Source organism: Dermacentor albipictus, chromosome 5 (genome assembly GCF_038994185.2).
Source record: "Dermacentor albipictus isolate Rhodes 1998 colony chromosome 5, USDA_Dalb.pri_finalv2, whole genome shotgun sequence".
Taxonomy (NCBI): domain Eukaryota; kingdom Metazoa; phylum Arthropoda; class Arachnida; order Ixodida; family Ixodidae; genus Dermacentor; species Dermacentor albipictus.
In genome coordinates, this window is record NC_091825.1 from 86,711,396 (window position 1) to 86,737,303 (window position 25,908).

General features: G+C 44.4%; 1 protein-coding gene across 2 annotated transcripts in view; it reads right to left on the reverse strand.

The window, feature by feature from the left end:
* The window catches only part of LOC135906841 (sodium-coupled monocarboxylate transporter 1-like), a 100,702-nt gene that overhangs the window by 15,378 nt on the left and 59,416 nt on the right, over positions 1 to 25,908 (reverse strand). For both annotated transcript variants that reach the window (XM_065438434.2, XM_065438435.2), the window contains exons 2-8: positions 19,542 to 21,014; positions 17,913 to 17,981; positions 17,294 to 17,345; positions 11,450 to 11,517; positions 6,548 to 6,628; positions 4,530 to 4,600; positions 166 to 306 (exon numbers count right to left, since the gene is read on the reverse strand). In XM_065438434.2, coding sequence (XP_065294506.2) covers positions 166 to 306; positions 4,530 to 4,600; positions 6,548 to 6,628; positions 11,450 to 11,517; positions 17,294 to 17,345; positions 17,913 to 17,981; positions 19,542 to 19,880 — 821 coding nt within the window. In that variant the 5' untranslated portion in view covers positions 19,881 to 21,014. The remainder of the gene's footprint in view (positions 1 to 165; positions 307 to 4,529; positions 4,601 to 6,547; positions 6,629 to 11,449; positions 11,518 to 17,293; positions 17,346 to 17,912; positions 17,982 to 19,541; positions 21,015 to 25,908) is intronic.

The following is a 25,908-nucleotide window of genomic DNA, read 5'->3' on the forward strand; positions in this document are numbered from 1 at the left end:
GCAAATATATTCCTCGTCAATCTCCTGTCATCATCAATGGGCTCAATCAACCACTTTGGTATACGTAATTGAAATGGAAGAAGATGAAAAAGTGAGACAGACATATTTAGAATAGGAAACTTCATAAGCGTAGAGTCTTAAATACGAAAACAGTGGATGGCTCACTTGCGGGCGCCCTTCAGTGATCCGATACTAGTGTAGCGCTGCGCCTGTGTCTGACTGGCGCAGTACATGCCCATCCAGGTGACGGTAAAGCCGATAACCATGGTCCACGTCGTGTACGTCTCGTACGGGCTTGTGTCGAAACTGCGAACAAGGAGCATTGATGCACAGTGAACATCGCACGTACGAGCAGAATAAAGGCCTATAAATTTCACCTTCAAGACACAAAACAAAAAATTGTCATGCCCACTAAGACAGCATAAACTACAACCGAATTTAGTTCTCTTAGCTTTTAACTTTACATGAACCTTCTTCTAGCTTCTTTTCCCCGCAATTCACGCAGTCACTGATTGAGTGTTACCATCACTACTCAGGTGCTGGCGCTATATAATTACAAGAAATACACCGTTGTGCTTTAAGCTCAACCTGCAGGCGGCCGACGCAACATGCCGTCGTCCTATGCATTCATTAGGGAAGGCAAAGGCTGAGCGGAGGCGTGGTGGCGTAGTCTAGATCGGTCATTGACGAGCACACGAATTGTTCTCTCGTCTCAGTAGCGGAGAAACTGGATCGCCTAAGCAGCCGCATGACTACGCTCGACAATGAAGATGATGCTACGTTCTCAACACAATGAGACAATAATTTCTTACAAGAGCGGCCGAGATCGGCCTGAAGTAGCATACTCAGGCCTGCTGCTATGCAAGGAGGAACAATGAAAAGGGGACAAAAAAGTGTAATGAAAGATGATGATGAAAACAAAAAGAAATGATAAGAATAACAATGAATGCGTAACATAGTGGTTTCCTTAAAATATTGAGTCTGCTCCAGTGCTCTGCAAGTAGTCCGTAAGAGCCCTTGCAGCTGCTGTTGCCACTTTGTGGTCACACATTGCGGCTAAATTAGTACTTTCCGGCAATGTTTGCCTTCCAATGCCTGCGTAGAAGCAAGCGTCTTCCGCTGTGACACGTAGTGAGGGAATTCGCAAAACACGTGTTGAAAAGTCTCAGGCACTTAGCAATGTTTACAGTTTGGGCTGTCCGAACGCTGATGGGCGTAGCGTTGAGTTAAGGCAGCGCCGAGGAAACTCAAATCAAATCAAATCAAATCTTTATTCAGCATTCTTCCATGCATGAAAAAAAAGAATGCTAGGACAAGAGCAATAAAGCTGCTAGAAGCAGCTTGACGATGCCCTTGCCCCTGTTTGACTGGCAGCGCAAAGGTTTTACACTCATTGTAAATGCATATTGTTTACATATACGTGTTGCATCTCACAGAAAAAAGCAATACAAATGTATTCGCGTACAATAGCATCCCACGTACAGACCAACATGTCTCAAAACATATACAGGAAAAGGAATGCATGCCAAATGCATTCGCGAAGAATAGCATCCCACGTACAGGCCAACATGTCTGAAAACATATAGAGGAAAAGGAAGGAAAAAAACGCATTTAGGTGAAACATGCTTGATTTCACTTGACTTAAGCTGGGAGGCGAAAAGTTCTGCCATGGTGTACATCCAGCAGGTGCCTCTGGTGGGTATTTGGTTGAGCACAGTAAGCTGCTGTGCAATTTCGCAGGAGCGAAGTCAACAAAAAGGTTACATTGCTTAGCCATACGGTATATTTAAGTCAATGGGTTTAGAAACAGTGGTTTTTGCTTCCTCGTCAGTCAGATAGTGGCCCGTCAATTCTCACTGTTCTGGTACCCGGTTGAAGCCAGCAAAGTTTCCATTTCTCTGTGCAAAATCAAACACGTCTATGACGTCTAAGGTTCACACATAATACAGGCCTCTCCTCGACAAGCAATCAATGGCTTGCAGTGCTGATTTAACATAAGGTAGTACAGTCCATTCACGCCGAGCAAGGCAGGAGAGAAATCAACCAGCTTCAAGTGTGGTTGTTGAAACCGTTGAAGACGACTTGTGGTTCAAATTATATTGGCGGGAGGTGCCCAGTTGAGGAGTCGCAAGGACTGCAGTCGAGGCGCATGAAATAGTGGATCTGTCTGGGTATTTGTGCAAAAGGCCACCGTATAGAGCGAGCAGTCAAATGTGCCAAGGTGAGTTATTTGAGGCCACCACATGGTACACGTGATTTCTTGGCAAATGGAAGGCCTTTCAAGGAGCACTATTCTATTTATACAGTCGCCACGGTAGCACTTCTGTAATGAGGCTACATGCAAAGCCTGAATGAACAGCATGCCTGTGAGTAGCGATATATCTTGAATAGGTGCAGTCTGGACGATTTGCTTGAAGACAGAAGATGGTGTGCGTGTCTAGTCAGCAGTCGAAGTTGAACACGAAGAGGCTCAGAAAACACGTAAACTTTAATTGGACAAGTCCGTGATTCCTCCGCCTGTTACATGCCATGCTGACATGGCGGGTGCGAATGGAAGACAAACGAAGCAGAGGTAAGGAAGAAAGTCGCAGTTTCGCACGATGCGAAGCATTCATCGCGATAGCGAATAATTAAACAGCTATGCGCAGTAGGGTTAGCAGTTTTGTCACCTGCACAAGCTCCTGTAAACATTCGCTTACTAACTAATTTAACAAGCACAGTGTCACGCACGCACAGGCATACATAAACACATCTCACTCGATGAACGCGGACACTCATAACCCTGGTGTGATGAACAGCGGCGGCAGCAGTGAGAGAATCATCCTTTTTTGATGCGTCTCGCTTCAACACGAACTAGGCGTATGAGAACCCAGCGTACACAAAGCCTTAAACTATCACAGGTCGGCTAGCCTTCTAACCCCCCGCAGATTACCCCTTCAAGATAGGACACGCGTAACTGCGCTCGGCCACGCTATGCATAGCCGCGGCCGGGTTAAAAGCACAGACGTGCGCTACCCTGCCCCGTCCTCCCCCGCCTAGCGCGCGCACATATCTCCGCTCCCCCTTCCATGTGCGCATGAAACGTCGGCGCGCACCATACCCCCCTTCTCCACTTGCACGCACCAGAAGACGCCACCGCACCAAGCCACCATTCTTGGCTGAACCTCGCGTGCTTTCCATTGCCCTAGAGCATAAGACGCATGGTCGCGACAGTACCGCAGTTGTACTTTTATACAGAACATCATGGCGGCGATGACGGGGCAATTCGCCTGGAATAAGAAGAGCAAATCGTGGAACGCAACGTATTGCCAGTTATGCGACGAGGAGAAATCAGGGAGTCAAGGTTCGTCCGTCACCTCACTTTCTCGTGAATCTGATGCTCATGTGGATACTCGAGTGGGGAGATCAGTGCCCTCGTCAAAGTCTAACAAAAGAAGCAGTGCCCTATTGCATAGTGCCTGTGGCCCAGGTGAAAGTAGCAGATCATCGAGGCTCGAGGTCTGGAGGATTAAACACCTGAAGGCGCACGGCATGGGGAGCTATCGCTGTTTTCTGCTGCGCGTTTCAGACGAACATGTGAGAGGGTTCCATCTGAAAAGAAGCTAAACCGTTTGCATTTGCTCGCCCTGCCCTGTTGGTACAGCCTTTCGATGGTGCGCACACTGACAATCCTTAGCTTAGGGACAAGTGCGTGATACGAGTGCGAGAACGCTTTGTTCGGCAACGGCTGCGGTTGAAGGTACCTCGGGATCGTAGCATCCTGATGATGATAAAGAAGTCCTCGCTTGATGGCCAGACTGTCAATCGGCGATGCTGCAAGCGTAATTGCAAGTTTGCACGTGCCTTTGCCCATCCCATGAGAAGCAGCGCTGCCTGGAGCTTGGCGTGTGCGGGACCTTCTAGAACGGCGGCACCTCCTCGGCGCTTACGACAAGGTATAGTGCAGCGGGAAATTTCCAGCATGACTGGTGCACGGCCGTATTCAGGCACCCTCCCTCCCCCACATTCTCAAACACGACAGACCAAAACAAACGGTCGCATCGCAACTGTTAGTGTCTCTAATCTTGGGTGCTGGCAAGGCCGTGGTAGTCTGGTGCCTCAACGGGACATCCTCCATCAACAGCTTTGTGAATGCGGTCCACAGTGACTTCAACCACTTCCGCTAGATGGCAGAATACCTCGCGGACGTTGTTTCCATTGTAGAAGGTATCCTGGAGCACAGAACGGTGGCACGGCTTCGAGTGCAATAGGAATGATGAAATTGAAAGGAAGGCCGTGTATATGCGGCCAAAGCAACATTTTATTTCCATTTTCGGGCATTGTTCGTTGCTTCTGACAAGTAAGTGAAATTTGTTCCTCAGGCAGCTTCCTTGCCGCTGAACAACGGCAGTGCCAGTTCCCCATTTCGCAAACGATCTCAAATGCAAACAGCGCTTTCACCCCGACAGATGATTATCGCCCGAAAATGAGCATCTGTAAACAAAAATTTTAAGTTAACTAATCAAGGTATCGGAGCCACATCAACCTACTTGAGTGTTAAGCGGCCTCCATTCTTCGCATTCTGCCACATGACGCCGAAGCCTCCCAGGTGATGCAGGCCCTGAAGCATAGCCGAAGAAACAGTTCACATCGAATTTTAAAACACCCAGCGTAGAAATAATATGAAGTTGAGCAGAATAACCAGTTGGGCCTTTTGGTTGAACGTAGTAAAAGACTGCCGCGCCGAAGTCGACGGACACAAAGGAGGCACACAAAGTGTGCCTCTTTTGTTTTTGATGGAAGGTACACAAACGCAGCGCTGTGTCTGTGCACTTTGTGTGCTTCCGTTGTCTCCGTCGGTTCCCACACAGCAGCCTTCTACTAGAAATAATATGCTGCATGTAACAATAAGGCGCATTGGGAGACTACCATGGCCAATTGATGTTATTGGAATGCATCATGAAACCGCACAAAAACAATGGACAAAGAAGGAACACACAGGACAGGAGCGGACAGGCACGGTGTTCCTTCTTTGTCCCTTGTTTTTGTGCGGTTCATGATGCATTCCAATAACGACCACCAACTAGCCCGCTTACCCCTGTTAAATATGCCAATTGATGTCAGGGTTAAAGAGAAGAAATTAAGGTTGAAATGACACTCTTCTCTTTTTCAGAGTTTTTTGAGGCACTCCTTAGCACACATAAAACAAGCCTATGATAGCACACCCTAATGAAGTTCTGATGGCATGAATTTATGAAAGGCAATATCAGTCATCGCGGTGACAGGGAGCCAGAATTTGGGGCCAGCCGTCTGTTGTCTTTTTTGTATTTTGAAGCAAATAGCATCGTACCATAGAAGCACTACCTAATTTGATTAATTACGTAGTGATAATTACGTATTTCGTAATTAATTTATTACGTTGTTTTCAATGTTGTAGTTATTTCTACAAAAATACATTTTTTTCTGTTAGAACAACATGACAATTTTCGCTTTACTATATAACCCTTCTTCTTAATTTGCAATGAACGTGAAATTGGTTTTCGCCTCCCGTATACTCCAACGATAAAAGACAAGCGCGAACATGTGATATTGCGCAAGCGACACTGCAAAGGGCGCTTTCAGTTACACCGCCGACCAAGCCAAATGTAATAAGCGAGTTTAAATTCCATCTAAGTGCAGCGCGTTCCTGTACTCTAGTGTTATGAATAAGCGTTTCGGCGCCACGAAGCTCAGTCTCTATCTACGTAAACTGCTGACTTCTTTATTGCCTATAATTATGGTTGAGATTTAGCCTTTTCGCTTTAGTTAAATTTCATATCACCCGGAAGATCTCTGTTTCGAATATTACATAAGTGACGTGATAAGAAAAGTAAGCATAACTCCCTTGCACATATATTCGTGCGAGATAATCACAGCAGATAGAGCGAATAAACATGAACAGTTATAAGGGTGACTAGGACGAAAATGTCGTTATGTTCTTAGGGCAGCCCGTGGGAATATGGCTTCGTAGTCATTAATAATTTCGTAGTCGGCCCGGCGCGTCCGAATACGCGCAGGTGCAGATAACTCGCTGTGCACCGTGCGAATAAGAGATAAAAACATAACCAAGAATGCCTCCTTGCGCTATTCAACTTATCACTCCGATTTCAATAATTACTCAACGTATGCGCAGTTTAATTTCGCCTTTCCAGCTCCCTACCATTGTTGCAAAAGTATTGCGCAGAGCCTTAACTTAGAGGTGGCATTGTCTTTACGCCAAGTCCCTTCTAAGACTTCTCCATTCTCACGGTCAAGAATGAATAACGTACACATCTCGCTCGCATTTACTTTGTTAGGCCAAAAGCCAGTTGGCTCACTACAGCTCCCTGAGCAGAGCGAAAGTGGCATATTTCTGTAAAAATATAAAAAAGAAAACAAAGCAGGACATTCAAAAGGGACGCTGCAAATCATGCAACTAAATCAATCCGATGCTCTGATAGCTTCGCAGGACGCGTCAAAAGTTTTTGCTGTTTCTCAAACCTCCAAAGGTATTGAGGGCATTATATTTCTGATGCTATGTTGTACTCACACACGCGATGACCATGATGTATGCGATGTATATCAGAAATGCTTGGACGACGTCAGTCCACACCACGGCCTTTATACCACCCTGAACAGAAGCGTAAACGTGAAAATTAGCCGGAGAGCGAGAGAGCAAACACAGGAACGGCAGGGAACTCGACCAAACGAGCATCCGGTTTGCTACCCCACACTGGGGGGAGGGAAAGGGGAAGCACTCACAAAGTTATGCAGCAGGCGCTCGTGCCGGTACGAAATGTATTGAACACCTTTATCAAAAAAGAAACATCGCTGTTTTGTATCCCACATATCATAAATCAAATGACATTTCCTAAATATGTCAATAACATTATTCACTTTCATCGTGAGAAACTTAAGGCACATGCTCTATATTGCAATTCACGTAATAGCTCTGGGGAAACCCGCAAAGGGGAGAGAAGTAATTAATTAAGGGAAAATGAGCCATCCACCCAATCGTAGCATTTTGCTAAAAAGGAAACCCATACGGGTTCCTCGATAGGAAAGCCTCGCAGTTGAAGATAAATCGGTTATCTTCCCTCCTCATTACATGTCCTGCCCATGCCCATTTCTTTTTTTTTTGATTTCAGCTAAGATGTCATTAACTCGCGTTTGTTCCCTCACCCAATCTGCTCTCTTCTTATCCTTTAACGTTACACCCACCATTCTTCTTTCCATAGATCGTTGCGTCATCCTCAATTTAAGTAAAATCCTTTTCGTAAGTCTCCTGGTTTCTGCCCCGTAGGTGAGTGCTGGTAAGACACAGCTGCTGTACACTTTTCTCTTGAGGGGTAATGGCAACCTCCTGTTCATGATCTGATAATTTCTGCCAAACGCACCCCAACCCATTCTTTGTCTTCTGATTATTTCCATCTCACGATCCGGATTCGCTGCCGCTATCTGCCCTAAGTAGATGTATTCCCTAACCAGTTCCAGTGCCTCGCTACATATCGTAAACTGCTGTTCTCTTCCGAGACTGTTAAACAGTACTTTAGTTTTCTGGAGATTCATTTTTAGACCCACCCTTCTGTTTTACCTGTCTAGGTCAGTGAGTATGCATTGCAATTGGTCCCCTGAGTTACTAAGCAAGGCAATATCATCAGCGAATCGCAAATTGCTAAGGTATTCTCCATTAGCTCTTACCCCCAATTCTTCCCTATTCAGGTCTCTGAATACCTGCCGTACACACGCTGTGAATAGCATTCGAGAGATCGTATCTCTCTACCTAATGCCCTTCTTTGTCGGGATTTTGTTAATTTCTTTATGCAGGACTGCGGTGACTCTGGAGCCACATATATCTTTCAGTATATTTACATACGGCTCTTCTACACCCTGATTCCGCAAAGGTTGCATGACTGCTGAGGTTTCGACTCAATCAAATGCTTTCTCGTAATCAATGAAAGCTATATATAAGGGTTCGTTATATTCCACACATTTCTCTATCACCTGATTGATAGTATGAATATCGTCTATTGGTGAGTAGCCTTTACAAAATCCTGCTGCTCCTTTGGTTGACAGAAGTCTAAGGTGTTCCTGATTCTATTTGCGATTACCTTGGTAAATACTTTGTAGGCAACATACATTAAGCTGATCGGTCTATAAGTTTTCAAGTCTTTGGCATCCGCTTTCTTATGGATCAAGATTATGTTGGCGTTCTTCCACGATTCCGGTGCGCTCGAGGTCATGAGGCATTGCGTATACAGGGTGGCCAGTTTTTCTAGAACAATCTGCCGACCATCCTTCAACAAATCTGCTGTTACCTGATCCTCCCCAGCTGCCTTCCCCCTTTGCATAGCTGCCAAGGCTTTCTTTATTTCTTCCAGCGTTACTTCTGAGATGTCAAATTCGTCTAGACTATTTCCTCTTTCATTATCGTCGTGGGTGCCACTGTTACTGTATAAGTCTCTTTAGAACTCCTCAGCCACTCGAACTATTTTATCCATATGAGTAATGACATTGCCGGCTTTGTCTCTTAACGCATACATCTGATTCTTGCCTATTCCTAGTTTATTCTGCACTGCTTTTAGGCTTCATCCGTTCCTGAGAGCATGTTCAATTCTATCCATATGAGACTTCCTTATGTCAGCTGTCTCGCGCTTGTCGATTAACTTCGAAAGTTCTGCCAGTTCTATTCTAGCTATAGGGTTAGAGGCATTCATATATTGGCGTCCCTTAATCAGATCTTTCGCCTCCTGCGATAGCTTTCTGGTATCCTGTCTAACGGAGTTACCACGGACTTCTAATGCACACTCCTTAATGATGCCCATTAGATTGTCGTTCATTGCTTCATCACTAAGGTCATCTTCCTGAGTTAAAGCTGAATACCTGCTCTGTAGCTTGATCCGGAATTTCTCTAGTTTCCCTCTTACCCCTAACTCATTGATTGGTTTTTTATGTACCAGTTTCTTCCGTTCCCTCCTCAAGTCTAGGATAATTCGAGTGCTTACCATCCTATGGTCACTGCAGCGCACCTTGCCGAGCACGTCGACATCTTGCATGATGCCAGGGTTAGCACAGCGTATGAAGTGTATTTCATTTCTAGTCTCGCCATTTGGGCTCCTCCACGTCCACTTTCGGCTATACCGCTTGCGGAAGAAGGTATTGATCATCCGAATATTATTCTGTTCTGCAAATTCTACCAATAACTCTCCCCTAATATACCTAGAGCCTATGCCATATTCCCCCACTGACTTGTCTCCAGCCTGCTTCTTGCCTACCTTGGCATTCAAGTCGCCCATCAGTATAGTGTATTTTGTTTTGACATTGCCTATCGTGGATTCCACGTCTTCATAGAAGCTTTCGACTTCCTGGTTTTCATGACTGGATGTACGGGCGTAGACCTGTACGACGTTCATTTTGTACCTCTTATTAAGTTTCACAGCAAGACCTGCCACCCTCTCGTTAATGCTATAGAATTACTGTATGTTGCCAGCTATATCCTTATTAACCAGGAATCTGATTCCTAGTTCTCGTCTCTCCGCTAAGTGACGTGCCCCACTTTTTAGCACTGCATATGCTTCATTTGTCCTCCCAACCATACCGAGCCCTGTTATATCACATTTAATGCCCGCTAATTCCTCCAAGAGCACTGCTAGACTCGCCTCAGTAGATAACGGTCTAGCGTTAAACGTTGCCAGGTTCAGACCTTGACCATACCACGCGATAAAAACTATCGGTCTCGCCCCTGCTGCTGTAGTGGCTGTGCGTTCAATCCGTAGCTTCAAAAAGCGCCAGTCGGCATTAGCCTGTTCGAAGACAGAAGCACAACGGCAGCTTCGTTTTACGCCACCGATGTACGCCATAGAAGGGTTGTGCGGTTATGCGTGCTTCGCGGTGGCGCGTGCGTCGTCTCGTAGAGTGATTAAATGACTTTACGCCTGGTATTTCCATCAGCATGGCTATGTGGAGGTGTACAGACTTGCAAGTAGACTTCTATGACGATTCTTTTCAACATTCGCCTATAAAAAAAATATACCGCATTGTAATAGGCTCATAAATGTGGGTAGTTTATTTATTCAATGGTTTACTATTGTCTTTTGGGGCAAATAACCTAGGCCTTGCCAGATATTTCGTCTGAAGCGATGTAATTCAAGTTTATTTCTTAAGTATTTCTAGGTGCTCTAAGTAAAAAAAGAACACGCGGCATGTCACTGATAGGCTGTGCTACACTCTTAAACAAAATGATAGCGTTAGGGTCGTATCTTGCCACACAACAATAGTCGTCATCCATCTTGCCTGCATTTGCTTGTTTTAACGCTGCAAGCACGGTACTTCGAAGTCACGAACGGCATGCACATCATCAGCATGACAGAGCATTCTCGACAGTAAAGTAGCGAGGGCAGTGTTTTCAGCAAAGGAAACGCAAGCAAGGTAGATGAGGATTATTCTTGTCTGGCAAATATGCACTCCAAAGGGTGTACATTTGTCTAAGACCATAGGGAACGTCAGAGTTACGACGCTAATGTACACTATTGATCGTACATCAGTTCAGGAGTTGGCGTTTCGGGTTGTTAATTACTAATTACAGATTTGTGCCATGGTTGCCGCTAATTGATAGCAGCAATACAAATTTACTGGTAAATAAGTTTATTTGAACTGTAACATTGCTAGCAAGAAATATGTCACATATATATTGCTCAAATTACCACGCAGGTGACATGACAGCAGTCATAATATCCTGGATAAAACATAAAATATGAAGCAAAATAGGACTTGCATAATGGCAATAGGGTTCTTTTGTATATTTTATTGTATAGTTAATTCATTCTTAAGCATGCACTAAAGACAATAATACTCGTAATTCCGCGTATTCCTAAAAACTGCCCTCCCTACCGGCCGCCTATTCATTGATGCGGTAGCAATTTCTTAGGAGGCTCATAAAAGAATCTGGTATATGTGGAGGATCTAGACGTAATTGAGATGGAATCATGTGTATGTTGTAAGAACATGCATCGTGTATTTCCTAAGAGTTGGGGGGGGGGGGGGGGGGTAGAGTGCTTAAAATGTCAACCAGAACACCAATATATTTTGGCGTACACTGTTCGCAAGACAGACGCTAGTCACTGCTTTCTATTTTGTTAATGCGTTGGGTACTAACGCGCCTAAAATGTCAAGGTACAACGTACTCGAAGTTCCTGATTCAAACGTCAATTGGCAAATTTAAGGTAATGAATGCACATTTTTTTTATATTTCACTTGTACGCTGATGTTAACCGACAAGACTGACGTGCTGCCTAAAAGAATGTTATTCCTAATTACGCGTGTTCATAAATATTTGCCTCTCCTTCCCAATACTCCAAACATTTACTTCGAAATGAAGAAACGCGGGTGCATGAAAAAAAAATTCGACTGATTAACATCATAGCTCTCGTATTAATGAATAGCAAATGCTTACTATGGAGGTATAGAACGTGCAGACGGCGCCATTCAAGAGTATGGAAGACCACACCGGGAGACCGGTCACTGCAATTGAAAAATAGTTTAACAGAGTAAAACTCGTGCAGATCGAATGCAAATGTTGAAATCTGTTAGAAGCAAAACTTAAGTAAAGAGGGTAATTGAATTCTTTACAACCAACGACGATGCGCACAGTTTGGTAATAACAGGTGCGTGCACAGAAAAGTACGACACGTATCAAACTGCATCTAAGGATTCTGTACCTCCTGTGTCGCAGTGAGACATGCCCATTCGGGAGTATTAGAAAGCAACGGCCACATTTTCAGAGGCACATATCGACTGGCTAAATCACGAATGTGAATGAAAATATTCGCAAAATATAATTGGTCATTCTAATAACAGATCGGTGTGCTTTAGATATATCTGCGAGTAGATGTTATATCTTCATGTTTTGTGTAGGAACATTACGTAGTGGGATGGGCCAATGCCGAAGATTGGCCTAGAACCATTATCCCATGATTCCACGATTCCATTTAACAGATCTGTGTGTTTTGGATATGTTTGTGAGTCGACATGATATGTAGAGGTTTTATGCGGGAATTCATTTTATTGTTGCGCAAAAAAAAAACATCGGTGGTCAGCATACAGAATCTGTAAGAGGTACTTCGTCAGTACCTTCATATAACCTTTGTAGACATATACCCACAAATATATTCTGTCAGGACACCAGCGCCCAGCCAGTAGATACGGTCAAGAAAGCTTAGGAGGGCTCACACAGGAAGCTTCGCTCAAAAACTGCCTTTGCTCTTGGAACACCATGCTCTGCATGCCAGGAGACCAACGCTAATCAGATCATAATCGTGCACGTTACGGTCGCTACAGTTAAACTTAAACTGAACTTCCTTTTATTGCGAGTGGCCTTCATGCACCTTACCTTTCCAACCTGCTGAACAAATGTGAAAGTATGTAAATTGAAACACCTATAAGAATTTAATATGCAATACTATTGATTCAAAACGCCACTGCATGTCTAATCCAACGCTGCATTCTTGCTTGATACAATTTATGCTCATTGCCTCACCCTTAATGAAGAACCGCTGATGTCGCTCATAATTCGAAGATTTCGAACAAGTATTTGCGTTTTTATGCTTCTTTTAAACATTTTCTTGTAGTTTTCTCTTTGATGCTATAATTGCATTCAAACGTGAAGGAGCTTCAAAATTCAATAAAGGCAGGAAAGTGCAGGCGGAGTGTGAAAGCCGCACATCCTTCACCAGTTGTTGAACCTTTCCGGACTTCCTCCTATATTTGCTCTGAATATGACCCACTTATTCACAATTCCAGCAAGGTAATCTTGCAATCTGTCGGATAAGAATATTTCTATTATCTTGTTAGCGACAGTACTTGTAATCCAAGACGGATCAATGGTCGGCACAGCTCGGCTGAGCCTTACGAAATTTACACCATCCATGACATGCACTGCCGTGAGATAACATGCAATCGTATACTCGTTAAAATCGCAATGAGTAAAATCTTGTTATTGATTTTACCGGTGAATTGGTGATTCTCATGCATATTTTGCTTCTCACCTATGCTACGGATCTTCGTCCAAAAAAATTATCGCGCTGCTTCAAAGCCGGGCTCGTATTTCCAAAAAGCTCCTACGGTAGAGGTGTTCGTAAAATGACGTGCCAGACAATCCTGATGCTGGACATAATGTAAGCGAAAGAGTCTCACCAGTGCCAAAGAGCCCTTATGAATGACAAGATTTGTGAGTGCTACCCCTGTTCTGAATAATGGGACCCAATCGGTGCAATAGCGATTGGTCTGGGCTAAATGCAGTCTAGACTAGGCCTTGCCAGATATTACACCCTGCAGTGTCTAAACTGTGATTCTTGCATTAAAGGCCCATGAAATTCTCTCGTGGGCAACACAGAAAGAGGACAGAATGCGTCAACTTCGTGCGCGCTTTGACAACACCGTAGCTCCTATTCACAGAAGTGTTCTCACGCTAAAACTGTTCATAATAGCAGATGACAGTCATGCTCAAGGCTGGACATACTGCTATCCAAGATATCCGCCTGGTGGCAGCGAACACTGATGAACCAAAGCCATTGTGAATTCAACCCCATATTCGAAAAACTGCATCCAGTACTTGCGGCGAAATTCATTGGCAGAGTATTTACAATTTTTAGCATAGCCTTGCACAGTCTAATTATGAAAAGCTACGTAGAGCACCAGTGTATTTTTCTGTTGAATTTAGGTAGCGGCTTCCGAAACGTCATACCACTTTTCAGGGCCTGTATTCACAAAGCTTGATGTTCGTATGAGCTGTTTGGTGTCTGCTAATTCCTAAAATTTTTCGTCCGCTGTCGCTAATGATAAGTGCAGTGTCAGCTCTGGCTAGAATTTTCGCTTACAAACCACTGTATAGTAAGTTTTCTTTTTTGTAAGTACGGGCCTAGAGCGTCTTCACAGTGGGCACATATGAAGCTTAGACGTGCTTTACTACCTGAACGACAACATATGGGCAAAACATACCAAAATATTACCAATTTTATTAGCAATGCTGGCACAAATTTTTTACATGTATTTCTGGTTTAAATCCTGGCCAGAAAAAAGAACTCTCATGTTGTCTCACATTACCTGTTCCTAACAGTTGGTGACCATCCATGTCCAGGTTTTACGAAGCACAAATATGAACACACATAGCAGTTGCACTGAAACTTCAACATGAACATGGCTCAACGGCGCGAATCACCATTTCGCTGCAACAGAGGGTCATCGCTGAAATATGGAGCTTGTACCCTAGTCATACGGGCAAATTTAGGGAAACTTTGGGCCAGTGCACTTAGCCGCAACGAGTGTGGCTCTGGCGGTGCGCTGCTCAATGATAAAGAAAAGCAATCCCTTAAAATTGATAGCAGCGCTGGTGCGTAAACAAGTCGGCACATCATATACATAGGCTAATTTAGGCAGTATTTGAACAATCATATCAACATGGTCAACCATCACGAGCGAAGACCAGACGGCAAGCGTGTGACATCCTACACACGCACTGAGCGTTTGATAGAGCCTAAAATGGCGAAGAGTCAGCGCCCAAAGGACGAGGCTGTTTTCACTGGCAAAGGAATAATGGTGGTTCGCATAAGTGCAGACACTTAAAACTTTTTGAAGTTACGAACAATAGCTTTTAGAATGAGTGCCGATTCTGCAACGAGTGTTTTATAGTTTATTAAGGCGATAGCCTTAAGTGGCTCGTTGCAGTGGCTTATGCCTAAAGAACGCGGCGTCTAGCAGGGCGCTAAAAAATGTCATCATCAGCAATGGCTAGTACCCCCGTAGGTGGTGGTGGTAACAACTTCATTGAGATTCTGCTCAGTTATGTTCTGGCAGGCCCGAGTCCTAGGATGGCCCCTCACGAGGAGCGACCCTTTCGGGCCAGGCAACGAGGGCTTTTTGTACTTTTTCATCCGGCATTCTGAGCAGCTCTTCCCACGTCTGTTGTGAGAGAGCTGGCAGGAGCGACCTGGGAGGGGGTAAGCCCTCGCACCCCCAAAGAATGTGATTTTGGGTAGCCAATGTTTGATTTGTGCAATTTTGACATATTGGGTTCCATTGCCCGTTGGTAATTCCGTAAGCAAGCAAAGATGCAATGGTTCATACCCCCTTAGTTAATGGCTCACGCCCTCTTACTTAATGGCTCATACCCCCGTAAGGAAGCAAAAAGTGCAATGGCTCTTACCCCCTTGAGGTATAGGCTACAAGCGCATCAGCAAAGTGAGCAATGCATACATTAATTGAATTCAAACATGCACCACACAGAACAGTGTATGTTTCAATAAAGAACAAGCTCAAAACAAGCATCCGAACCCTCAATAAAGCATTGCATACCCCCCTCGGAAGTACGCTACAGCCTAGCATGCTCGCCAAACAACAAACGTGGGGCAACGTCAGAAGCGTCTGAACCAAGGCGTTAGGCCGCGAGTGCTGCTTTCTCCTGATGCAACGTGAAGTCGAAGAGAAACGTCGTTGGCGCGAGTGTGGCCCCGCTATAAGCTGCAGCTCGAAGCATGGAAAACAAGCCGAAGAAGCCGAACTGCCACATCAGCAACCCGACGATGCGAGACTGCAACGTACAGAGGAGGCTGAAGCCCGCAGACAACGGCTTGCCACACGTTTACTTCACACAGCAGCTCGTTGCCCCAAGACTGACACCTCCGATCGCATAACTTAATGCATTACCAAGTGCGCAGCAGGCTTTCGCCTTCACGTGTCAAAGGAGGGCAACACGCTGCAGAACTTTTTTGAAGTGCTACTATCGAAGCTACACACTCCGACGCAGCGAAGTGAGTTCGACGAATGCAATGTACTGAGAATGTGAGAGAGAGAGACAGAGCAAGAGATAAATATTGGTATTGGTTGGCAGAGAAGAACAAAACCTACTGACCACACTGTAACTGTCTAGCGCGCAGCTTACACCTTAATACAGATTAACAAAGTGGGGAAGGTGGAAAAGAGAGGGAAAGATCAGAGATAAGAAGGATGAAAAGGAAGTGGAGCAAATGTCACTGAATATGTGTGCATTACAGCCTGCGAATGACACCAACATGAAGTGCACTCAGTTAAATTGGTGCTTAATTTGTCCGTCAGAGTGGCATATCACGTTATCAAGACAACAATAAATGCACGCTTAGCGTGGCGCGTAGAACCATGTTTTCTCCTTAATTCATTATCGTTAAAACACTTCACTAAGAGACAGTTGTGCTTCTTTTTCTTCGTAATAAATAAGAATGCATGCAACATACAGACAGTTGCACCCATACGCGTGCCTCTCCGAGTCTCGCTTAATTTTTTACGTAATGTACACGCATTTGCTTAGAATTAAAAGCAAGAAAAACAGATATAGATTTTATTTCAATAAGAGCACAGAGGTTGGCCTGAGCTTGCGTGCTCTGTAGCCTGCCTACTACGCACGAGGGAAAAGGAAAGGGACCAGGAAAGATGTAATCAGTGGTGATGAGAGCAGATTCGAGGGATACTGGATTAATAATCATGATGCACTGCTGAGGGCAAGTCATAAGAAGCCAACAAACACTGACACCAAGGACAACACAGGGGAAATTACTTGTGCTTAATAAATGAAATAAAGAAACGATAAATTAATGGAAATGAAAGATGATGAAAAACCTACTTTCCGCACGTGGGGAATGATCCCACAACCTTCACATTTCGCGTGCGATGCTCTACCAATTGAGCTACCGCGGCGCCGTTTCCCCGTCCACTTTCTTGGATATTTATGATTCCTAGCAGAACCCTGGGAGTGTTCACCAGCGCCACCACTCACAGACCTTGGCGGCTGACGGGGAAAGTCCTCTCTCCCGCAAGCGTCACGAGAACGTGATCTTTTTGGGTGAAGGCAGATGGTCAATAAACCCACACAAGCTACCTGAAGGCATCAATGTCGCCGGATTCCAGACCCTCGTTATGTAATAAACGAGACCAAAGGGAGTTAAATAAGGAGCCCGATTTTTATTAGTCACATGATAAGAAGCCAACAAACTATGACACCAAGGACAACATATGGGAAATTACTTGTGCTTGATAAATGAAATAAAGCAACGATAAATTAATGGAAATGAAAGTGGAAGAAAAAAGAACTTTCCCCAGGTGGGGCACAATCCCAAAATCTTTGCATTTCTTCTTGTTTGCTACGGGCAAGCAAACTTGGAAAACACCATTCTTAGATGCTTGGTGCCAGGTGCTATATACAGATCTGAGTGGAACTGCTAATGGTAAAAATTGTAAAAACTCGATAAAAACGGATCAGACTCGAACTTACTAGATCCCAGAGCCAGTGAAGGACCGTATAACGCAACACCCAGGTAGAACATCTGCAACATAAAACAAACTTCGTTTTTTTTTGCGCGCTTAAGAACGAAACAAGAAAATGTATTGAAAGCATACCCAGGTTACAGAGATGTTAACTCCGCACTGCTATGGTAGAGACGTTTTTGTAAGCGCACGACTACGAGAATATAATTTCAAGCCACAAAGTGCCTCTCATAAATGTCAGATGCTGAGCTTACAGCCCGTTTAGAAAAATAGTGATCGTGAACATTTTATCAATAGTAAGACGTCTAAGTGTCAGAAAAGGTGAAGGCTGATGGATGCGATTAGATATAACAGTAAATATGCCAGAAGCCTACGAAGGAATGACCTCCAGTACGCTCTAAAATTAATGCTTGTGTGTGGTGCCTCGAGAGCACGGAACAGAGACAACGGTTAACTTCGCAAAATAACTACGAACACGCGCACACTATTTATAATCTGCACATGCAGATTGGACCACACTTGTAATAGGGTGTCAAAATTGTAAATATATCATTTGCATGCATTCTTTGCATACGTCATTTGCATGCATCTTTCGTGGTGACATCTAAGAAGCAAATCTCTCTTACCGTGTGCACAATGAAGATTATTGACCCGATCTTTCGGATGGCCCGTGACGTGTACCTCTTCTCAAGATACTGGAAGAGATAACACTCAGCATTGCGTCAGTCTGCACTTTTGCACCATACTTTTATCTCTGAACGTATGTGTTCTAAGTTTTTTATTAATTTTATACACGTAAAGAGAAGGAAGGTAAACCTTGTTCGTGTAATTAGCGTGGCCATGATCAGCAGTACACTGCATAACAGAACACTTTCTTCCAGCAGTCATCTTATGTTGCACATGCACCGAAGCATCATCGTACCATAATGTAATCGTTACGCATTACAGAGAAAAACATTGTGTGAGAAGGTTCCATGATCTATCGCAATAAATAAGGTGGGAATTGTTCCAGAAACATATACCGCATCGGAACTGCTTATGTTTATGTACAATGGCATCAACGCTGCAGAATTAGTAAAAGTAACACTCTGGTCATGTAATATATTTGCATTGATTGTAGGTTAGAGCTTGGAGGCTATAGGTTGCTTAAAGCTTCTTCGGTAGACGATAAGTTTTTTTTCTTTTTGAAACCTAAGCCATACCTATCTTTTTAGCTGATTTTATCAAACATGATGTGGACATCGCTTTTTGCAAGTAGTATCAGCTAGTCCAACTTTCATAGAAGTGTTCCTTAGGAGGAAGCTTTAGCTAGGGCCCAACTCCGACGCATCCTATTCAAGGCATGTAAAACGCAGAAACTCTATTCTAAGATAACCCTTGAACCGGTTTTACTGAAATATGTTGCATTTGGGAGGGAAAGTTAAATCCTAGTAACTGTTAGAAGCGGAATTCCCACTTAAGGCCTGAATTTTGTTACAAGAATTTTCAAAAATTCAAAAGTTCGAAAAATATAGAAGCACGAAGTTTACAAATGAATAGCTCTGCATCAAGAACAGATATCGCGGGTCGGCAAACAAAATCCACTAGATCATACAAAGCGAACAAACATGATATGTCAATTTATATCTTACGTGAATTTGTTACGTGGTGCACAAAGATTCTGCAAAAGCCGTATTTCCATATTACTAAATCTTTTCAGATTCATGTGTAACACATCGATTTTGTCCGCTTTAGATGTACTGTTAGATGCCGTTTACACAATTGTGATATCATTTTTCATTGCGGAGTTACAGAGTTGTAAACGAATAGTTTCGTTTTCGGAAAATTAGTGATTTTCGCCTAGTCTCTACAAAGCATCGATGACCTAAAACGAAAATTCGAAGCAAACAGCCACTATATTTTAAGTTTTACTTTTATACGCAACAAACCCCGTCAAATGTAGTGTGGTGGTTGCCGAGAAAAATTAATTCTACTTTTACATCTATTTAGATATTAGCACCCTAGCTAAAGCTTCCTCCTAAAGCCCTTAGTAATACGCGTGGCTCAATTTCTCATTTGCAGCAGAACTGCGTCAGAAACAAATTAATTGCTAGTGTGTCAGGCGCGGAGTGAATACCCTTGTTTTTTGCTCTGAGACGCTTGAAATGTCCAAACTTATCCAATGCACATGTTTCCTCACTGCCGACAGCGTTACAAAACACTTGTAAGTCAACCACAGAACGACACCTAAAGGCGAGGCAAAAGAGAGACCGTACCTCGTTAATGCTGGTGATGTTCATCTTGTAGTACATGGGCATGAAAATGAACGCAGCCATAAGAATCGCTAAAGTGGTAGATATGGCAGCCATCCAGAATGTTACACCGCGCACAAACACCTCTGAGGGCACGCCAAGGACCGTGGTTGTCGAGAGGAAGCTCGCCATCATCGACATAGACACCGGCAACCAGCTCATCTCTCTGTTGGCTACCAGGAACTGTCTGTTTGAGTTCTTTCGGCGGTCGTGCCAGGCGAAGTAGACGCCGATCCCACTCGACATCACGAGTAAAGAAATGAGCACTAGGTAGTCCAATGCGACGAAGGTGTGCGCTGCCATCTTGCTCTCTTCTCTTGCTCCAACTTCTTCTTTCGACAGCGTTTCGCTAGTGACCCAATTGGCCTGAAATAACCGCCGTCTTTCTTGTTACCCTAATACAGTCCCGTCTGCTTCGGTTATCGAAGAGGTCCCATGTCAGGAATGCACCGCCATTGAAATGACATATTCACGCCGATAAGTTAGTCTGACGACACTACTTAGCACGTGCACAATTGGTAGTCCGCACTTGTGAGTTCCAAGACCGACGATTTGGGTAGAAATACGCGTACTTGTTTTTTGCTTGTTTGTTTGTTTGTCTGCCTCTTCACTGACTTCTGCAATAACATAGCACATAGGCCACGAGCGACTGTTTTCCTGCTCGTTCTTTGCTGCTCAACGCGGCCTCTACTGTACACTTTATCTTGCTTGTCATTGTTCCCACGAACTGTAGCCTACATCTGTACAACGACTACTTACATATATCGGGCGTAACCTAGCCAGTAAATAGAAACTATTGCACTGCTTGACTTGCCTGGCGTGCTGTGTAGGTCAAAACAGCTTTTTTATAGTCATATAAAGGATTTTTGCTTGCTTTGACCGCTTTTCTGTGCGAGTTGACACTTTCTACACTCTCATAAGTAGGTGTAGGGTGCCGAATGTGTGCACGCCAATGCCTCCGTTACGATTATGGAACGAAGTGACGTCCACGTTTTTGCTGCTTTTCTTGTTTACTTTTGTTTGTTAGTTTTCATCTACAAGAGGTATTCTGTCTTTTGTGATCAGCGTTTTGTTCACATTTGTGCCATTTGATTTCATCGTTTGGCCACGACACGCCATTAGTCTTTCTTCATACTTTAACGTGTTGTGCTTCGTGTGCAAAAAAATTTTGGAGAAACGATTATGCGATGAGAGGTATTGCGACTTCGAAGGCTTGGAAAGTAACACAAACGCATCCGTCTGCACACTGCTATAGCAAAAAGTGTGCAACCTATTCCCTCTGCTATGGCATGCCCAATGTTCGTTAACTGTAGTCGACACGGTTGGTTGTCTCCATCCGCCTCTTCTGCTGAATGTTGTCACTCAAGAAAACCTTAAGCCTCTTCTCCAGCTTGCCGAACTTCCACTTCAAGTAATAGACTAGAACTTGCCGGTCAACTGCAAAAATGAGAAACGAGTAAGAAGTTAATTGCCATTAAGAAACAACATATCACTGCTGATATCAGAACGAAATGGTTGATTTATTTTTCCGGCTCACATTTGCGGCCTTTTCTCAAAGCTGAATATAACGAACGGCACCGAGCTAGGGCATCTTGTCGTTCACTTTCTGAAACTAACGTGTCCTTTACTACTACAGAGATCGAGTCTTTGACTTATTGGACAGCTTTAGCTCGGAGGTTCTTAACACACAGCTTTAACTCGAAACTTTAGCTCGGAGATTCTTATCTAAATACATAGGAACAAAAAATACACCCAAGGTGTACAAATGATGTAATTTCACTCCTCAAAAATCTACCACTAGTTGGGGCGTAGAATATTGCAAAATCTTCGTAAGCATCATAAGAATTTTACGTAAAAAGTAAATTCATAATTTCAACTTTTTCCGCTTCATATGCTCTCACAGATGCTGTTTACAAAACTGTGACAGATGCTTTTTGTGCAAGGTTACGGAAATGTAAACCTCAGGCTTCTAGTTTTTTTTAAGCTTAACAATCCTTTGGCCATTTTTGAAAGCAATTTCATGCCTAAACAAAGATATGCTTCCTGCTTTCAAGAGAATTTCAATTCTTATGTCAAATGCGACAAAGTTCGTTCAAACCAGTTGAGCGGTAGTCTCATGAAAGTATCTCCGCGTTTTACATGTACTTGAAGAGGAATATTAGAGTTAATTCTCAGCTAGTTAACCCCCCACATCTTGAATCTCCTTCGGTAGAGGCACAGGCTTACTCTAATACGTAACAAGCAGGTGGTGTAACGGGCTCTTGTATATAGCTGTCTTTGCGAGGGCCTTAAGGCTGGCACGTTTCGCACATTATGGATAGGAAAGAAGTAGTAACTGTTCATTTGTCAACTCCTCACACTATATTTACTTTGATGTGTATTGATTTTATTTTTTTCACCGCCATAGCAATTAGTGAGAAAGCAATTGAAAAGGAAGTGATATCCTTAAACCTGTAGGGACTGAAGGAAAAGCTTTAAGGAAGCTTGACTCGCCCTCACTACCCACAAGGCCACAGCAATTGTGTCGTGTGTGCCAGCAGTGGCACACACGACGCAATTGTTGTTCATCCAAATAACATAAAGAGAATGAAAACAGCACCACCAGGAATACCTACAGCACCAGCAATATAACCATGAGATAGTAATCAGAACACGAAAAATAATAAAGCAGTACTTGAACAAATGTTGTGCACGCACCTATGAAGTCATGCATAGGTAAACAAATCGCCTCTATGCCTTAAGTGTCAGAGTCGTTAAGTGAACGTATTAAATGCTCACAAGACATATTGTACGGAAATAAAAATTGGCAGTTTCGGCACAATGGCGAAGCACTTACAGCGATGGCAACGTTTAGTGTTACTTTGGAACTCCTCGGACGGTGTTCTAACTACACACGGATGCAACATACGTGGTGGCGCCAACATTTTTGGCACCCTCAAAGGCTTTAACATGCAGTGTACGACCTGAATAATGGCATCGTACGGACACAACGGCGCTGTTGGTAAAAAGCAGCGCCAGTGAAATTAAATCACCTTCCGATCGGGAGCGCTGACATTTTTTTTTTTTACTTTTTAATAGTGTGGGAAGAATAAACATAAAAGGCGTGCGCTGCTCATGTATTGTTTCGTTAATTTTTTTACTCGATGCCAGTCTCGGAAATCCTGAGAAACAATTCACGCAAGAATATAAGACATTGTCTGAGTAACTTTGGCGACTGTGCAGTACAGCCTCTTCTTTGCATATATGGCAGAAATATATATACCTTTCCCAACTTTCCCAACTGAGGGTGGGAAATGTGCCGTTATTGGAGAAACAGTGGTACATAGAGCCACGCGTCATTGTCCACATCACTGGCAAGTTCTCTATCTTCATTCAAATTTATGTACCCGTTTACCATACAATGAGAAAAAATGCTAACCCAACCTTAACCGATGATGATTACACGCTGCAACACAATACCCAATAACTCCCGACATAATAGCTAGCAGCAGCGGCACCTTGGCACACTTGTCACCAACCATCGATTCTGCTGTGTGCATGTTAGTTCCTGCTTCTGTGACGCAATCTTCCCTCAAGAATGCATTATGATGCGTAGCATTACATGGCATTCGGTCGACGAGAAATTACGTGTGAAGCCATAAATTCTTTTCACAATAGAGGACGAGAATGCACAGTTTAAGCACATTGCGTGAGCGTTGGAATGCTGAAAAGAGAAGGGGGGGGGGAGCATGAATCACATTGACGTATCTTCAAAAAGAATACAAATGAAGCCATCCCAACCCAGAATATACCAACAAATTTTGCCCTTGGTCAGTCGTAAGTCATCCCTTCTGCTAAGGTGTCATATGTGTAATGTCATGTCATAAAAGTAAGGTGTCATGTCTGGAACGTCGTTAGCAAACCTGGTCAATAATCGTTTCGTCAGTCAGTTCCCGGAGTCACAATCCAGTTGCCATCCTTATATCGTATATCCCTTCATTATTTTTATCTCCTACAGCGCAACAAGAAAAGATAACTACAGTGATACTCAATAAAACCTGTGCTTTTCACACCGACGATTTACAAATGAAACCCGTGAAGTTTATTATATGCGGAATAACATTACGTTCGACGCATAGAGGTTCCTCAGCTTGGCTACATGCTTTACGTTGATTATGAAGAGACAGCACAGGCGATGTCATGGCTGAAACAGATGAGACAGCACGTTGGCTACTTTACCCGTCGCGTCATTTGTGTGGTTTCGCCAAAACAAAAACGTGGTAAGGGGGTTTTCGCTAGTGCTTTCCAAAACAACGCGGATGGCGACGGCAGCGCCAATATCTATACGGGATATCGCGTACATCTATACGGATATACGGGATATCAATACGGGATATCGGCCCATAATTGAAGAATTATAATTGAAGAGACATTTTATTTCCCTACCACTACGTGTGCGGCGTGGCTGCTACTTCGGCTGGCGGCTGCTGAGTCGGTCAGCATCTCCTCGTACGTGTCCGTGGATATAGATATGAAGGTGATATGTGCTCCGAAAGCCAACTCCCGCAGACGGGCTCATAACAGCCCGGCATGGTGGGTGAAAAAGTTGTACCGCTGGGCGCACCTCCTGTTCTGCATGGTAAAAATATGAATCCCTAGGTAAAAAATATATACATATGATGTCAGCTCATAGGTATATCGAAAGCTCACACGCCGCTTGATAAATTAGCGCTACATATTCAATGAATACATTTATTTACTTTGTTTTATTTTACTTAGTCACTAGACATGCGTCACTGCGGGAGTGCCGATTTTTGGCCAATCCTGCAGTATGACTATGTGCCACGGTGGCACATGACATACAGAATCATTGCATGTTGACTGTCTGTGTCGTACTTTATTGTGCCTACACGTGGTCATCACCATTCCCACCTCGACAAGCATTGTACAACAAAATCTACTGACATTTAAGATGTCCCCTAACACGAAATTTTAGCGCAGCTGTATACGTGTTTTCATTTGGCGACATTCTGTCTCGTGCAGCACGTTGCAAATGAAGCGAAGTGTGGCGCGACTGCCTCACTAATCGGGGAATGGCGAGAGGCAGCGCGTGGGTGAGCGTGGGTGCGATTCGAAGAAGCCGGAGCCGACAAACCTTTGCTCATGCAGCGCTTTGTTTCCGTGCTTTTGTTTCCCTCGATGATCAGACGACGCGCGCTACTCTGGCGCCATCTGGTAGCGGCCCTCACTGCAGTGCCCGTCTTGCGCGGCACTACGCTTTTCTTCTCATGCTTCCGCAATGGCCTATTCATCCGCTGTGCGCCTCATCGTTCCGCGGCACCCTCCGCCTCCGCTTTCGTCCTCGCGCTCTCTTTGCTATCGCCGTCTTCAATACGTGCTAGGCGTTCGCACTTTAAGGTTTCGCTGTGCTCGTTCGCTCGGTTACTACGAGGACTCCGACGCCGTCGCTCAGCACAGGAGCGGGCGCCTAAGAGCTGCGCTCTGAAGACTGTACGCTTTCAGCTTTCCTCCTGCAATAAGCCAATGTGAACGGTGCCTATGGGCTTGTAGATTAGAGATTGATGTCCAGATGTGGCAGCCGTGTATCGAATGAGCAGGGGAGCGGCACGTGTGCCTAGTCGACGCAGATTGTGAAAATCGTTGCGCGTCAATAGTGCCGAGTGAAGGCGCACTTCTGTGACGATGGGCGCATAGTTCAGATGTGCACAGTTCGTCTAGTGCAGACCATGCGAAGGGGACAGAACGACGACAGGGACTGTCGACATGAGCGCACCAATGAGATCCATCGACGACGAAGACGATGCGCGACTGGGAACACTCTTGACCAACGACCAAGTATCCACGGCAAGACTAAAAGAAACAAAAAACAAGGTAGAGCGTTCGAAGGAAGTGAAGGAGCCCGGAGGACACTCGGTGAGCCGACAAGGAACATGATGTCCGAGGCCAGGGCGGGGTAGCAGCTCGAGCTCAAATGCCGTAGTCGCAGTGCTCAGGCTGCATGGGCACAGGTGCTGGGTCAAGTTCCTTGTGTCCAGCTGCCCGGCCCAGCTCCAGCAAAGCCGACAGGACATCCAACCATAGACATTACCTGAACCGTGCCCTATGTATACGGTGCTTCGACCACCCACCGACAACTTAGACGCCCCTCGCTTGGACTTGACGTTGTGCGCAATTTACTGGTGACACTTTCGTTTCAGCAACTGCCTTCATTGAACATTTGTGTGAAGACATTCTCTTCCTATTTGTGTGTTCTATATAGGGTGCATTTTTCTTAGATCGCTGAATATGGTTTGCTTACCGTGTGTTTACGAGCGACTTCGTGTTTTCCGAT